General features: G+C 43.1%; 1 protein-coding gene and 1 long non-coding RNA gene across 4 annotated transcripts in view; one reads left to right on the top strand and one right to left on the bottom strand.

Moving 5' to 3' along the window:
- SPAST (spastin) overlaps nucleotides 1–646 on the bottom strand; it is a 55,639-nt gene extending 54,993 nt beyond the window's left edge. The window contains exon 1 of one of the 3 annotated variants that reach the window (XM_055399338.2): nucleotides 26–646. In XM_055399338.2, coding sequence (XP_055255313.2) covers nucleotides 26–434 — 409 coding nt within the window. In that variant the 5' untranslated portion in view covers nucleotides 435–646. The remainder of the gene's footprint in view (nucleotides 1–25) is intronic. The other 2 variants (XM_055399336.2, XM_055399339.2) reach the window with 2 other exon arrangements.
- Nucleotides 647–707: 61 nt separating this feature from the next.
- Nucleotides 708–5,099, top strand: LOC148776235 (uncharacterized). The gene is made up of 3 exons (XR_016038618.1): nucleotides 708–1,209; nucleotides 3,856–4,010; nucleotides 4,808–5,099. It is a non-coding gene; the product is annotated as an uncharacterized LOC148776235 (long non-coding RNA).
- The last annotated feature ends 12,716 nt before the right edge of the window (nucleotides 5,100–17,815 follow it).

Here is a 17,815-nt window from a genome sequence, read left to right on the forward strand (position 1 = left end):
CCCCCGCCCGCAGCTCCCCACTTACCTTTCTCGTCCTCATCGATGCGCAGGGCGACGGAGATGTACTCGAAGGCCTGTTTGTGGAACGCTCGGACGCGCTCGGCCTCCCCGCCTGGCACCGGTGCCGGGGGCGAGGCCGACGCCGGCGCGGCCCCGGAGCTCCTCTTGGCGGCCATGAGGGCGCGGGAGAAGCGCTGGCAGAGCCACACGAAGAGGAGCCCCAGGTGGAAGGCGACCAGACGCAGCAGCGCGAAGCCTACCAACAGCGGGTAGGAGAAGTAGTGCAGGTTCCGCTTATGCGGCGACTGGGGCGCTGGGGCCGGCCTGGGGGCGGGACGGGAGCGGGCCAGGCAGGGGGGCGGAGGCCTGGGAGGCACCGGGCTGCTGGGGCCGCCGGAGCCTTTCTTCTTCCCTCGTCCACCCGGAGAATTCATTCACAGCTCCCACTGCCGCCGCCGCCATAACCCGCCTCCCGCAGACCGGCGGCGGCCAAGCGACGGCGGCGGCCACTGGGACGGCAAGGGCCACAGACCCCCGCGCGCCCGCGGTCCCCGGAGCGGCGCACCTCCGCGCGCTGCCCGCCGGCCCCGCCCCTCTCTCCTCGCCCGTCCAGGAGCGCAACCCCGTCTCCTCCTCCTGCGGCCGGTGGCTCCTGCCCCTCCCTCTCTCTGTCCTCTCGGCCTCCCGGTAGCTCAGAGCGGCGGCCGGGAGCGCAAGCGCAGCCCTCCCGACTCTTTCTCCGGCGCATGCGCGCACGTCGCCGTCTTTGTTGCCCTGAGCTCCTTGTGCGCGTGTGCGCTGCTCGCCATTCCGTCCCCTTTCTCGCGGAACTACATTTCCCAGTATGCAGTTCGGCCTACTTACCCCTTAGGGATCCGTAGCTCAATCGATTTCGCTGACCCTGGTAGCTTGCTATCAGGGCACCTAGACCGTCAACTCAAGAAAGGGACCGCTGTAGCTTGGCGTCCCTCGGCTAGTTCGCAGCGCTTGCGGTGTCATCGTTTTTTTATATTTCTTTCAGCATTTTCTGCCGGTCTTCCACAAGGAATGGTTGATCTCAGTTTCACCGCAAAAGTAATGGGTCCAATCTAGTAATTATTATCTGAGAAGATAGAGGTTGTAGGGACGCTCAAAAACGTCAGGCCCCTGAAAACGAAAATGTTAGTTCATTGAGATGAAATAATCGATTCGAGAGGCTTCATTAAATTGGTGCGTATTTATGACCAACCTAGACAGCATGTTGGGCTTCCCTGGTGGCTCAGACGGTAAAAACGTCAGTGTACAATGCGGGAGACCCGGGTTCGATCTCTGGGTTGGGAAGATCCTCTGGAAAAGGAAATGGCAACCCGTTCCAGTATTCTTGCCTGGAAAATCCCATGGACGGAGGAGCCTAGTAGGCTACAGTCCATGGGGTCGCAAAGAGTCGGACACAACTGAAAGATTTCACTTTCAGACAGCATATTAAAAAGAGAGACATTACTTTGCAAACAAAGATTCCTCTAGTCAAAGCTGTGGTTTTTCCAGTAATCATGTATGGATGTTGGACTATAAAGAAAGCTGAGCGCCGAAGAATTGATGTTTTGAACTGTGGTATTGAAGAAGGTTCTTGAGAGTCCTTTGGACAGCAAGGAGATCCAAACAGTTCATCCTAAAGGAAATCAGTCCTCAGTGTTAATTGGAATGACTGATGCTGAAGCTGAAACTCCAATACTTTAGCCACCTGATGTGAAGAACTAACTCATTTGAAAAGACCCTGGTGCTGGGAAAGACAGAAGGCGGGAGGAGAAGGGGACAACAGAGCATGAGATGGTTGGATGGCATCACAGACTCAATGGACATGAGTCTGAGTAAGTTCCAGGATTTGGTGATGGACAGGGAGGCCCAGCGTGCTGCAATCCATGGGGTCGCAAAGAATCAGACAGGACTGAGTGACTGAACTGAATTTAACTAGATGTCTATCTAATCTGAAAAATTAATTTCAATAAGGGAATTTTTAGGTTTTGCATGGTAGTCATTCCATACTTCCTCAGGAATCCAGACTGAACTTTTTTTTTTTTTTTTACTATTTTTCAAAATCTGCTGGGCGTCCCTTCCTTTGGAGAACTACCTCTGCTGCCAGTATTATCCTGAGCTGCAAGCGCAGAACCTCGCCTCCCAGGTCACAGAGGGGAAACACTAGGGAAGCCCCAGGTTACTGTCCTAGAAACTAGAATCTTGCATGGAGACACACTGAGATAGGACGTAAGTTAAGAACTGAGTGCTCTAAAGAGCTGCTCTATCAGTTCATATCATTGAGACGCTCAGAACTACCAGGTTCCTGGGCTGGTCACTTACTCGATAACCTATCTCCAAACTATTGAATCTGTTTCTCTGCTTTTCTCTTCTCTTTCTCACACTCCCTTTCTCCTTCCCCCCGTCTCTCTTTTTCTCTCTCCATCTATCACCCTATTTTTTTTTTTGTCTCTTCTCTTTCTCTTTTTACTTGGGTTAGCCGCAGTTGTTTCTTGTTGCCCCAGACTAAGGAATCCTAATTGATATAAAGACTTCATCGTTTACAGTGTAAGGTTTACGAATGCTTCCAAGGAACTCCACATTCTGGCCACAGCTTTACCGATCTTTTGCGCACCACTACACTCTAACAAATATAGGCTATTGCAAAAATGACCTACTCCCTGTTTCCCTCTTACTACTCCCCACCCCTTTTCCTGCCTCTGTGCCTCTGCCAGTTCCTTATTCTGAAATGCCCTCTCTCTTTCACATCTGATTAATTCAATTCCTGAAGTCTTTCTTTTGAACCCTGTGGTATGATTCTGTTGTTGTGCGAAAACTGATTTATACATTTATCATGCAATATATGATATATCCGTTATTCTGCATCCAAATTCAACCAATAGCAGGTGGAAAATATTTGAAAACCTGGAAAGTTCCAGAAAGCAAAATTTGAATTTGCCACATGGCCTGCCACTATTTGCATAGTAATTCCATTGTATTAGGTGTTGTAAGTGACCTAGAGATTATTTCAAGTATATGGTAGAATGTGAATTGTTGTTGTTCAGTCGTTCAGTTGTGTCTGACTCTTTGCAACATCATGGACTGCAGATTGCCAGGCTTCCCGGACCTCCACCATCTCCTGGAGTTTGCTCAAACTCATGTCCATTGAATTGGTGATGCCATCCAACCATCTCACCTCTGTCCTCCCCTTTTCCTCCTTCCTTCAGTCTTTCCCAGCATCAGGGTCTTTTCAGCTCTTTCAGCTCAGAGTCAGCTCTTCGCATCAGGTGGCCAAAGTACTGGAGTTTCACCTTCAACATCAGTCATTCCAGTGAATATTCAGGGTTGATTTCCTTTCGGATTAACTGGTTTGATCTCTGTGCTATCCAAGGGACTTTCAAGAGTCTTCTCCAGCACCACAGTTCAACAGCATCAATTCTTCTGCATAGGAACCTGAAATGTTAGGTCCATGAATCAAGGTAAATTGGAAGTGGTCAAACAGGAGATGGCAAGAGTGAACACTGACATTTTAGGAATCAGTGAACCAAAATGGACAGGAATGGGCGAATTTAATTCAAATGACTATTATATCTACTATTGTGGGCAAGAATCCCTTAGAAGAAATGGAGTAGCCATCATAGTCAACAAAAAAGTCCAAAACGCAATACTTGGTTGCAATCTGAAAAATGACAGAATGATCTCGGTTCATTTCCAAGACAAACCATTCAATATCACAGTAATCCAAATCTATGCCCCCAATCACTAATGCTAAAGAAGCTAAAGTTGAATGGTTCTATGAAGACCTACGAGACCTTCTAGCACTAACACACACACACACACAAAAAGATGTCCTTTTCATCATAGGGGGCTGGCATGCAAGAGTAGGATGTCAAGAGATACCTGGAGTAACAGGCAAATTTGGCCTTGGAGTACAACATGAAGCAGGACAAAGGCTAACAGAGTTTTGCCAAGAGAACGCACTGGTCATAGCAAACACCCTCTTCCAAAAACACAAGAATGTGAGTATATTATATTAATAAACAGATACTATGTCATTTTATGTAATAGACTTGAGCATCCCTGGCTTTTGGTATTGGGGAACAGAGAAATGACTGTATAACATTTTTTATTTAAAGAAAAAATAAACAGGTTCTATTTTAAGAAAAGCTAATGTAACCTGTTCTTTGAAGCACTCTGTGATTCCCCTGCCTAATCTCAATCTCTTTTCTTCCCTCAGAGGAAGACACTATTCAGAATTTTGGGTTTTGTGGGTTTTTTTATTCCATATGACCTTCGGGATCTTAGTTCCTTGGTCAGGAATCCAACCTTTGCCCCTTGCAGTGGAAGCATGGAGTCTTAACCACTGGAATGCCAGAAAATTTAACAGAATTTTGTTTATTTTCTTTCTTTTTTAAAAACTTTGTTTAAAAAATGTTTCTTAAAAAAGAAAAGAATTCTTTTCCTCTAAAAAAAAAAGTAAAAAAAAAAAAAAGATCTCTTCATTTTTTACAAACCCTTATGTCAAGGGCTGATTTTTAATACATTGAAGTGAGGGAGCTATTCTGCTATGTATGAAACCCTGACCCAGAAGCAGGTTGTCTACAAATGGTTTAGTACCAGGTTCCTCAGGAATGTGCAGTGCGTGATGGGCAAGGGGGGTATCCTGAATTTTGTACTCATCATTTTTCTCCTTTTCATTTTAGTTTCATGTATACATTAACATGTATAAACATGTAGTTGCCTGGTTTTTACCTTATACAAATATAATCATATTGCACATATTCTTCTTAATTTGATTTTTCTGTTCAATATTAAGTGTTTGAGGACTTCCCTGGTGGTACAGGGGCTGAGAATTCGCCTGCCAATGCAGGGGGCACAGGTTCAATCCCGGGTCCAGGAAGATCCCATATCTACTGCGTCTGCACTCTAGAGCCCTTGGACCGCAGTTACTGAAGCCTGCGTGCCTAGAGCCTGTGCTCCGCAACAAGAGAAGCCACCACAAGGAGAAGAATGCGCACCACGGGAAGACTTGTTCCCACTTGCCGCAATTAGAGAAGGCCCGTGCACAGCAATAAAGACCCAGCACAGCCAAAAATATAAATAAATAAATATTTGAGATTCCTTCTTGTTGGTTTGTATAGCTATATTGTATTTGTTTTCACTGCAACTGTTGAAGGGTATTTAGTTTGGTGCCAGTTTTGTTTTTCCCTCTAACTAACTTCTTAACTTAGCCAAGACACGGCACAGTAGTAGGGTGGTTCTGGAAGCAGACTATTTGCATTCAAATCCCTGTTGCACCACCTTCTTGTACTAGTGACTCGGCCGGCCTCCGCATCTGAAGTTCAACTTCCACACCTATTACATGACAGAGTAGTAGCTAGTGCCTGGAATGAAGTTGCAGCTGGATATTTGTTGAATGAGTTCTCCCACATCTATACATGTATTATAATCCAAGTAAAATAAAATACTGACAAGTTTCTGAGCACTCTTTGCTCTTTCCCAGGACCACAGTTATCCTTAGGTCATTTTTAGAATGGATTTTCCTCCTACTTCCACCATCAGAATCCTTCAAGGCTCTAATATTATCTTCTTGTTAAATCCTCCCCTTACCACTTCCAGCAGAAATTATATTTTTTAAATTCTTATAACAATATGGTTGTGTTACTCTGTGGTTCTTCTAATATATCAGTTCAGTTCAGTCGCTTAGTCGTGTCCGACTCTCCGTGACCCCATGAACTACAGCACGCCAGGCCTCCCTGTCCATCACTAACTCCCGGAGCACACTCAAACTCATGTCCACAGAGTCGGTGATGCCATCCAGCCATCTCATTCTCCGTCATCCCCTTCTCCTCCCGCCCCCAACCTTTCCCAGCATCAGAGTCTTTTCCAGTGAGTCAACTCGTCGCATGAGGTGGCCAAAGTATTGCAGTTTCAGCTTTAGCATCAGTCCCTCCAATGAACATCCAGGATTGATCTCCTTTAGAATGGACTGGTTGGATCTCCTTGCAGTATAAGGGACTCTCAAGAGTCTTCTCCAACACCACAGTTCAAAAGCATCGATTCTTCGGTGATCAGCTTTCTTCACAGTCCAACTCTCACATCCATACATGACCACGGGAAAAACCATTGCCTTGACTAGACGGACCTTGGTTGGCAAAGTAATGATATATCAGTTCAGTTCAGTCGCTCAGTCGTGTCCGACTCTCCGCGACCCCATGAATCACAGCACGCCAGGCCTCCCTGTCCATCACCAACTCCCGGAGTACACTCAAACTCATGTCCACAGAGTCGGTGATGCCATCCAGCCATCTCATTCTCTGTCGTCCCCTTCTCCTCCCGCCCCCAACCTTTCCCAGCATCAGAGTCTTTTCCAGTGAGTCAACTCGTCGCATGAGGTGGCCAAAGTATTGGAGTTTCAGCTTTAGCATCAGTCCCTCCAATGAACATCCAGGATTGATCTCCTTTAGAATGGACTGGTTGGATCTCCTTGATATATAGTTTGTGTTAAATACTTTATTACCTCCTGATATAGTTTATAAATTCTTTTCAAGGCAGTGGCCAAAATTTACACATTTTGGTTCACTTTCTGTACCTAGCCTGATGCCTTGCTTATGGTACTCACTTAATAAATATTAATATTTTGAAAAACAATTCAAATATGGTAATTGTAGATATCTGTTGCTATGGGCTTCTCTGGTACCTCAGCTGGTAAAGAATCCACCTGCAATGTGGGAGACCTGGGTTCGATCCCTGGGTTGGGAAGATCCCCTGGAGAAGGAAACAATTACCCACTCCAGTATTCTTGCCTGGAGAATTCCATGGACTGTATAGTCTATGGGGTCGTAAAGAGTTGGACATGACTGAGCAACTTTCACTTTCTGTTGCTATGTAATTAACCACTCCAAAACTTACTGACTTAAGATACCCATTTATTTACTCACAGTTCTGTAGGTCAGCAATTTGGACTGAGTTTGACGGGGTGGTTCTTCTGCTGGCCTTGCCTGGGTTCATTTATATGAATGCAGTAATCTATTACGGGCTTGACTGAGGCTGGATGGTGTAGCTATCTTCATTCATATGTCCAGATGCTGGTGGTGGCTATTGGCTGGGGCATGAATCTCCCGCAGGATATTCCATTTCTCTTTTTTTATTCTTTGTAACTTTTAATTTATTTTATTTTTGACTACACTGGATTTTCCTTGCTTTGCATGGTCTTTCTCTAGTTGCAGTGAGAGGGGCTACTCTTCATTTCAAAGTGCGCTTCTCATTGTAGTGGCTTCTTTTGTTGCCAACCACAGGCTCTCGGCACACAGGCTTAGTGGTTGTGGCTCACAGGCCCTAGAATGTGGGGTCAGTAGTTTTGTTGTCTTCCACAGCATGAAAGCTTCCCAGACCAGGGACTGAACCCATGTCCCCTGCATTAGTAGGCAGATTCTTATCCACTACACCACCTGGGAAGTCCCACCATACTTCTTTATATAGCGTCTGGCTTCCAACAGAGCATGAAAGGAAGATGTAAATCCTCTTTAAGCCTAAACTTCAGAGTTGAATAATGTAATTTCTGCTGCATTCTATTATCAAAGCAAGTCATATGGCCAACCTCAATGGAAGAGATGGGAAAATAAATTGCACATCTCAGTGGAGTAGCAAAGTCACATTGCAAAGAAATGTACATATATGGATGAAAGGAATTATTGTGGCCATCTTTGCAAGTAATCTACCACAGTGATTGTAGGTAAAATTTCCTTTTACCTTGATTTCAGATTAGAGCTTAAGATGGATCGCTCATCTAAGAAAGCATTTCCCAGCCATTTTGCTGAGTCGTCAAAACATTCCTAGTTTCAATCATGAGGTACAGTAACATACTTTAAGGAGACAATAGCAACAGTAATAATGATGATGACTACTACTACTAGCTAACATTTATTGAATCCATATTCTAGGCTAAGCAGGTTAACTTCACTGTTGTAGTCAATCACCACTGTTTTTAGCCTTATTTCCTCCATTTTTCAAAATAAGGAATTTGAGGCTCCTAAAAGCCACTCCAGTGTTCTTGCCTGGAGAATCCCAGGGACGGGGGAGCCTGGTGGGCTGCCATCTATGGGGTTGCACATGGTCGGACACAACTGAAGCGACTTAGCAGCAGCAACAGCCTGTTAATTGCCCAACATCACGTATTAATTAATGACACATGCTACTTTAGGGTTTTAAGTTTAAAATCTAGGCCTCCAAAGAAAAACATTTTAATATAGACTTTATATTTTATTTATCTTAAAATAAATATATCACTAGCTCCTGTAGCAAGAGTGATCTTTCATTCCTGAGCCTCCAGATTTTCGGTTTTTGGACCCTTGACTCCCACTTGCTAGATCTCTGCTATCCAGTTGTTCTTAACGTTGATTGCTTTTCTATACCTTTCCCCCCTTTTTTTTTTTTGGTTTGGTAAAAATATGGTCTTGAGAGAAAGACAGGTTGGTGTTTTGGTTCTGTCACTTACTGGTTGTGTGACATGGATCAAATCCTTTAACTCATCGGTAAAATGGGTAGAATAAGAATTAAATTACAAAATAAAAGAATACATCTAAAACCTCCTGCATAATACCTGCAATTTAAGAAGGCTCAGTAAATTTTGTTTCTGCCTCTTACATGTATAATGCCATTCCAGAATTGATACTCTACTGGGATCTGAATTTTCAATAATCTCAGTCCACATCTTCTCCTTTTGGAATTATATCCCAGTCAAATCCATTTTCTCAATTAACATCTTTTAAAACTTGTCTCAAGGAAAATAATGCCTGGATATTGTTGACCCTGTTCATTTGCTAAGTCATGTCTGACTCTTTGTGACCCCGTGGACTGTAGTCCACCAGGCTCCTCTGCCCATGGGATTTCCCAGGTAAGAATACTGGAATGGATTGTCATTTGCTTCTCCAGGGGATCTTCCTGACTCAGGGATTGAACCCAGGTCTCCTGCATTAGCAGGCGGATTCTTCACCACTGACCACCTGGGAAGCCCACCTAGCTATTACCCTGGGTTTATAATCTCCCTGGACTGAAGGTACTAACCTTCTCAGCCATTTGCTCTATAGTGTGACAACTTCCCCATTTTCAGATGGCAAGAACTTGCAGGACACTTAATCTTGAAGGGAATCTGGGCCAGTTTCACCAGGACAAAAAGGAGGACCTGGGTACTGTGCTGTCTAATCCAGGACATTTGGTCACTTTATCACTTTAACCCATTAATTTATTTACAAAGAGATTACCATTTAATAGTTGTTTTTTAATGTATATATTGTAAATCTCCTTCTCTTCTAAGAAATTCCCCAACCTTCAGTTTGAAAGATGCTAAATTATTTAAAGTAGGGACCCATGACACTTATTAAGGATTTCTTTTCAATTAATAATAATTAAAAAAAGTAAAATGAAGTGGTGCACCTAGAACCAAGAGAAGAGGTAACTGATTTTTAAAAAGGCAGAAAATGTAAGAGAGAAACATTAAACATGGTTGGAGATAAGGAATGGCAAGAGTAGAGTAACAATTAGGGAATTTTTACCCTATAGCTATGTTTATAAGCAAAAACATGAAAGAAAGAAAGAAAAATCGCTCAGTCGTGTCTGACTCTGTGACCCCGTGGAGGTCACAAAGAGTACCCTACCAGGCTCCTCCGTCCATGGGATTCTCCAGGCAAGAGTACTGGATTGGGTTGCCAAAACATAGTTGTGGACAATTAATCATTTCCCCACATTGTGACATATATTTATTCACTCATTTGCTCAACAAACATATTAAGCACAGACAACCTGCCAGGTGATGAGTAAGGTGCCAGGACACAGTAGGGAATAAGAGCAAGTTTACAGTCCAATACATGGCTAAAAAACTTAAATAGCAAGCAGCAACAGTGGTCAGACATATATATATATAAATTCCACGTGTGGATGTGGAATTCAAAAATGTATATATGATGTGAATAATAAAGATTTCGAAAAATAAATAAATTCTTAAAAAATATTTTGGGAAATTAAGGAGTAACATTCCCTTATTAAATGTGACAGCTGTTACTCAGCTCCAGCTCTTTGCCTTTCAGAAATGTGTGCCTCTGTTGCCAAAGTTTTAAAACATTTAAAGAGAAACCAGAATTCTGAATTTTTATGTGAAATTTATTGCTCAGGAGATGTTGGCTCAAAATTTGAAAACAAACAAACCAAAACAAAACTGAGGCACTAGTTTGAGATTCTCTAGTTTGCAGAGGATTTGTTACTAAGGAAAGTGTGGATGAGCTCATGGTTTTGAAATAGTAGTAGGTGTAACAGTATAAATTGTTACCTAATTTGCTCAGCTCAGTTTTTAAAGCTGTGAGGCTATGGAGGCAGAGCAGAGTCAGTTAACACAGGATATTGAATGAATGCAGTAGAATGGCAGTCTAAATTACCAGAAGGTATATTAAGTCATCACTCTAAAGAAAATACTTGGGTATGTAGATATGTTACATTTCTATATTTATGGTGGGCAAGGCATTTACTCTGACATACATGAAAAGGAGAGTAATGAGAATTGTTAGCACTGGATGAATGTTGGGGCACATGAAAGAAGTTGTCTGTGTCCCAGAGTGGTTTCTATTGTAGTTTCAGAAACTCTTCATTGTCCTTGAGATCCTTCTTCTCATCTTCTCAGATAAGCTTGATTCCTATACTGTTTGTAACAGTATTTACTTATTTATTTTTGGCTGCAATGGGTCTTTGGTGCTGCGCACGGGGCGTTCTCTAGTCACAGCAAGTAGGGGCTACTCTCTGGCTGTGGTGCGAGGGTTTCAGTAGTTGTGGCACAGAGGCTTAGCTGCCCAAGACATGTGGAATCTTCCCAGAACAGGGACTGAACCCATGTTCCCTGCATTGGCAGGCAGACTCTTGAACTGCTGGACCACCAGGGAAGTCCTCAATTCCTATATTCTAGTATTTGTTGTTCAGTCGCTTAGTTGTGTCCCACTCTTCGCCACCCCATGGACTGTAGCACACCAGGCTTCCCTGTCCTTCACCATCTGCCAGAGCTTGCTCAAACTCATGTGCTATTGAGTTGGTAATGCCATCCAACTCTCTTGTCCTCTGTCATCCCCTTCTCCTGCCTTCAATCTTTTCCAGCATCAGGATCTTTTCCAATGAGTCAGCTCTTCGCATCAGGTGGCCAAAGTTTTGGAGCTTCGCCTGCAGCATCAGTCCTTCCAATGAATATTCAGGATTGATTTCCTTTAGGATTGACTGGTTTGATCTCCTTGCAGTCCTAAGGGACTCTCAAGAGTGTTCTCTGACACATATTCTTACAACACATTTTTGCAGGGATGCCTGAGTTTCTCCATTTAATTTCTTCATCAGTGAAATTATGTTAATTGGAATTATATCCCCTTGGCCCCATTCCTCCCTGCTTTGCCTAAATAATTATTCTTTGGTCCAACTTGCTCCAAGGATACCTGCTTGCATTTATCTCAACTACATGTGAACTCCCTCAGAATTAATGCTAGCATTCATCTGTAATCAGTTATCTTATATTGACATTTAAATGTCTGATCTAGCTGGACTAGAATACAAATTTATGAGGGCAGGCACTGTAATTTATATTTATCTTAAACTCTCCAAGAGTGGAAGATGTTTATTCCCAGGTTTGGTGATTTACTAGAAGTACTCACACAATTCAATTTCTCTGATGGCTCAGATGGCAAAGAATCTGCCTGCAGTGCAGGAGACCTACATTCAATCCCTGGGTTGGGAAGATCCTTTGGAGAAGGAAATGGCTACCCACTCCAGTATTCTTGCCTGGAGAACTCCGTGGACAGAGGAGCTTGTTGGGCTACAGTCCATGGGGTCACAAAGAGTTGGACATGACTGAGAGACTTTCACTCATTCACTCATATGACTCAGAATAGTGTCTTATTTGCAGCTCTGATTTATTACAGCAGAAGGATACAAAGCAAAATCAGCAAGGGAAAAAGCACATGGACAAAGTCTGGAGGAAACCAAACATCAACTTCCAAGAGCCTTCTCTTGGTTGAGTCACACAGGACACCATTCCACCCGCAGTGAGATCTGACAGTATGTGCGAAATGCTGTCTATCAGGGACACTCATCAGAAATTTAGTCCTGCAGATCATGTGGTCATCCTCTGTCTAACACATACCTAAAGTCCCGACTACTAGAAGGAAAACAGGTGCTTAACATAAACCATGTTGTCTACACAAACATTTTAGATTCAGTGCACCACTCTCATCATATAGGGAAAGTTTTGTATCAGTGTTGTTGTTTAGTCACTAAGTCATGTTTGACTCTTTTGCAAACTCATGGACTGTAGCCCACTAGGTTGTTTTGTCCACGGGATTTCCCAAGCAAGAATACTGGAGTGGGTTGCCATTTCCTACTCTAGAGGATCTCTTGACACAGGGATCAAACCCACATCTCCTGCATTGGCAGGTGGCTTCTTTACCACTGAGCCAATGTGACCCCATATATCAGTGTAGGGAACAGTTTACTATTCAAATGCCTAGACACCAGCCAGTCTTTCAAGAAGGCCTTTCTAAAGCCAGCAGTCTCAGGCCTACTATGTTAACTCTTTTCTGCAGATGCCCCATAAATAGGAGAGTAAAGGGAAGAATGAACTGGAAGTTTTTTTTTTTTTTTAGTGCTATCATATAACCGACAAGACTCATTACTTGTGTAAATATTCTTTCTCATTATTGCCTGTGTTACATACAGTAAAATGACATATTTTACAATTAAAAAAATTATCTAAATATTTTTGGCCTCTTTTTTTTTTTCCCCACTTGTTTCCTGTGGCATGCGGGTACTTAGTTCCTATACCAGGGACTGAATCCGTGCTGCCTATACTGGAAGTGCAGAGTCTTAACCACTGGACCACCAGGGAAATTCCTGGTCTTTTAATTTTTTTTTCCAGGTGCATTTGTGTATTTGTGTACTTCCCTGTTGCTTACTCCTTGGAAGGAAAGTCATGACCAACCTAGACAGCATATTAAAAAGCAGAGACATTACTTTGTCAACAAAGGTCCGTCTAGTCAAGGCTATGGTTTTTCCAGTGGTCATGTATGGATGTGAGAGTTAGGCTATAAAGAAAGCTGAGTGCTGAAGAATTGATGCTTTTGAACTGTGGTGCTGGAGAAGACTCTTGAGAGTCCCTTGGACTGCAAAGAGATCCGACCAGTCCATCCTAAAGGAGATCAGTCCTGGGTGTTCATCAGTTCCTGATGTTGAAGCTGAAACTCCAATACTTTAGCCACCTGATGTGAAGAGCTGACTCATTTGAAAATACCCTGATTCTGGGAAAGATTGAAGGCGGGAGGAGAAGGGGAAGACAGAGGATGAGATTGTTAGATGGCATCACCGACTCAATGGACATGGATTTGGGTGAACTCCAGGAGTTGGTGATGGACAGGGAGGCCTGCTGTGGTTCATGGGGTTGCAAAGAGTCGGAAATGACTGAGTGACTGAACTGACTGTTGCTGTTATTAGTGGTGTTTCACCTGTTTGCTATTCATAGGCATGATGGGTCTTTCTCTTTCTCTTCTGCATCAGCTGGTCCTCAGTGTGATTGGAGATGGCAGGGAGGAGCATGTTCCTGGCCTTCTAATTTCAAAACAAATTCATGCCTTTGGTAAAAAAAAAAAAAAAAAAAATAACCCTCAAACAATATAAAAGTGTGTAGAAAGCAACGACTTATTTACCTTCCACATTTTCACTCTCCACAGGTAACCACTATTAATAGTTTGTTGTGTATCTCTCCAGGCTTTTTTCATGCATATACAAGTATGTACATGCAAAAAAAAAAAATCTCACTACACAGATTTCCTACAACATGTGTTTTCAGATAAAATTATGTTGTGAATATTTTTAATATGCCAGTAGATATAGATGTAGACTTATATAGCTATGACAAATCTAGATACCATATTAAAAATCAGACATCACTTTGCCAAACAAGGTACATATAGTCAAAGCTATGGTTTTTCCAGTAGTCATGTACAGATGTGAGAGTTGGACCATAAAGAAGGCTGTGTGCTGCAGAATCGATGCTTTTAAATTGTGGTCCTGGAGAAGACTCTTGACAGTCCCTTGGACTGCAAGTAGATCAAACTAGTCAATACTAAAGGAAATCAACCCTGAATCTTTATTGGAAGAACTGACACTCCAATGCTTTGATCACCTAAGGTGAACAGTCGACTCACTGGAAAAGACCCTGATGCTGGGAAAGATGAGGGCAGGAGGAGAAGGGGATGACAGAGGATCAGACGGTTAGATAGCATCACTGACTCAGTGGATGTGAAACTGAGCAAACCCCAGGAAACACTGGAGGCCAGAGGGGCTTGGCAGGCTATAGTCCAAGAAGTCACAAAGAGTTGGACATGACTTAGCAGTTGAACAACAGCAGCACCCTAGATCTACCTCATTCTTTTCAATGGCTGCACAGTAGTCCACTGTATTGAGATATCATAATTTAATATATTCCCAATCTTCTCCTACTAAAAACTGTAGTATAGTAAGTATCTTTGTATCCTTGTGTTCTATGGGATAAAATCCCAGAAGTATAACTGCCGTGTCATTCTTTTGTCTTTCCATTCCTTTTGTCGTAAGCTTGTAATGAGTATGAACTCCTTTCAGAATACACGATAGTGAATATTTTTTGGCTAACTCTTCAAATTCATTCACTTTCTTCCCTCTTCCTAGTCATTCTAAGGTTTTCCCTTGGGAAAACCTCTCCTGTCCCACTGCATAGCCGTCATGCAATTCAGGTGGGATTAACTACCACCAGCTCATATATGGTGCAACCAGGTCATATCAAGTCTGACCCAAGACAGACGGGTCATGGTGGAGAGTTCTGACAAAACGTGGTCCACTGGAGATGGGAATGGGAAACCACTTCAGTATTCTTGCCCTGAGAACCCCATGAACAGTATGAAAAGGCAAAAAGATAGGACACTGAAAGATGAACTCTCCAGGTGAGTAGGTGCCCAATATGCTACTGGATATCAGTGGAGAACTAACTCCAGAAAGAATGAAGAGATGGAGCCAAAGCAAAAATAACACCCAGTTGTGGACGTGACTGGTAATGGAGGTAAACACTGATGCTGTAAAGAGCAATATTGAATACAAACCTGGAATGTTAGGCCCAGGAATCAAGGCAAAATGGAAGTGGTCAAACAGGAGATGGCAACAGTGAACATTGACATTTTAGGAATCAGCGAACTAAAATGGACTGGAATGGGAGAATTTAACTCAGATGACCGTTATATCTACTACTGTGGGCAAGAATCCCTTAGAAGAAATGGAGTAGCCATCATAGTCAACAAAAGAGTCTGAAATGCGGTACTTGGATGCAATCTCAAAAACGACAGAATGATCTCTGTTCATTTCCAAGGTAAACCATTCAATATCACGGTAATCCAAGTCTATGCCCTGACCAGTAATGCTGAGGAAGCTGAAGATGAACGGTTCTATGAAGACCTTACAAGACCTTCTAGAATGAACACCCAAAAAAGATGTCCTTTTCTTTATAGGGGACTGAAATGCAAAAGTTGGAAGTCAAGAAATACCTGGAGTAACAGGCAAATTTGGCCCTGGAGTACAGAATGAAGCAGGGCAAAAGCTAATAGAGTTTTGTGAAGAGAATGCACTGGTCACAGTAAACACCCACTTCCAACAAGAGAAGAGAAGACTCTACACATGGACATCACGACCGAAATCAGATTGATTATATTCTTTGCAGACAAAGATGGAGAAGCTCTAAACTGTAAGCAAAAACAAGACTGGGAGCTGACTGTGGCTCAGATCATGAACTCCTTATTTCTAAATTCAGACTTAAATTGAAGAAAGTAGGGAAAACCACTCGGAGAAGGCAATGGCAAGCCACTCCAGTACTCTTGCCTGGAAAATCCCATGGATGGAGCAGCCTGGTAGGCTGAAGTCCGTGGGGTCGCTAAGGGTCGGACACGACTGGGCGACTTCACTTTCACTTTTTACTTTCACACATTGGAGAAGGAAATGGCAACCCACTCCAGTGTTCTTGCCCGGAGAATCCCAGGGATGGGGGAGCCTGGTGGGCTTCCGTCTATGGGGTCACACAGAGTCGGACACGACTGAAGTGACTTAGCAGCAGCAGCAGCAGGGAAAACCACTAGACCATTCAGGTATGACCTAAATCAAATCCCTTACGATTATACAGTGGGAGTGACAACTAGATTCAAGGGATTATATCTGATACACTGAGTGCCTGAAGAACTATGGATGGAGGTTGGTGACATTGTACAGGAGACAGTGATCAAGACCAAGAAAAAGAAATGCAAAAAGGAGAAATGGTTGTCTGAGGAGGCCTTACAAATAGCTGAGAAAAGAAGAGAAGCAAAAGGCAAAGGAGAAAGGGAAAGATATTTGAAGATATACTTATTTGGAGAATTCCAAAGAATAGCAAGGAGAGATTAAAAAGCCTTCCTCAGTGATCACTGCATAAAAACAGAGGAAAACAATAGAATGGGAAAGACTAGAGATCTCTTCAAGAAAATTAGAGATACCAAGGGAACATTTCATGCAAAGATGGGCACAATAAAGGACAGAAATGGTACGGACCTAACAGAAGCAGAAGATATTAAGAAGAGGTGGCAAGAATATACAGAAGAACTGTACAAGAAGATCTTTACAACCCAGATAATCACAATGGTGTGATCACTCACCTAGAACCAGACATCCTGGAATGCGAAGTGAAGTGGGCCTTAGAAAGCATCACTATGAACAAAGCTAGTGAAGGTGATGGAATTCCAGTTGAACTATTTCAAATCCTAAAAGAGGATGCTGTGAAAGTCTTGCACTCAGTATGACAGCAAATTTGGAAATCTCAGCAGGGGCCACAGGACTGGAAAAGGTCAGTTTTCATTCCAATCCCAAAGAAAGGCAATGCCAAAGAATGCTCAAACTACCGCACGGTTGCAGTCATCTCACACGCTTTCAAAGTAATGCTCAAAATTCTCCAAGCCAGGCTTCAACAGTATGTGAACTGTGAACTTCCAGTTCACAGTTTAACCTTCCAGATGTTTAACCTGGATTTAGAAAAGGCAGACGAACCAGAGATCAAATTGCCAACATCCGCTGTATCATCAAAAAAGCAAGAGTTCCAGAAAAACATTTACTTCTGCTTTATTGACTATGTCAAAGCCTTTGATTGTGTGGACCACTACAAACTGTGGAAAATTTTTAAAGAGACAGGAATACCAGACCACCTGACCTGTCTCCTGACAAATCTGTATGCAGGTCAGGAAGCAACAGGTTGAACTGGACATGGAACAACAGGCTAGTTCCAAACTGGGAAAGGAGTACGTCAAGGCTATATATTGTCACCCTGATTATTTAACTTACATGCAGAGTAGTACATCATGAGAAACACTGGACTGTATGAAGCACAAACTGGAATAAAGATTGCCAGGAGAAATATCAATAACCTCATATATGCATATGACACCACCCTTATGGCAGAAAGCAAAGAAGAACTAAAGAGCCTCTTGATGAAAGTGAGAGTGAAAAAGTCGGCTTAAAACTCAACATTCAGAAAACAAAGTTCATGGCATTGGGTCCCATCACTTCGTGGCAAACAGATAGGGAAACAGTTCAGTTCAGTCGCTCTTCTTTACACCAACCTCATTCAGTTCAGTTCAGTCGCTCAGTCGTGTCCGACTCTCCGCGACCCCATGAATCACAGCACGCCAGGCCTCCCTGTCCATCACCAACTCCCGGAGTTCACTCAAACTCATGTCCACAGAGTCGGTGATGCCATCCAGCCATC

The sequence above is a fragment of the Moschus berezovskii genome, chromosome 11 (genome assembly GCF_049115385.1).
Source record: "Moschus berezovskii isolate FMDL1 chromosome 11, NW_MosBer_1.0, whole genome shotgun sequence".
NCBI classification, from domain to species: Eukaryota; Metazoa; Chordata; class Mammalia; order Artiodactyla; family Moschidae; genus Moschus; species Moschus berezovskii.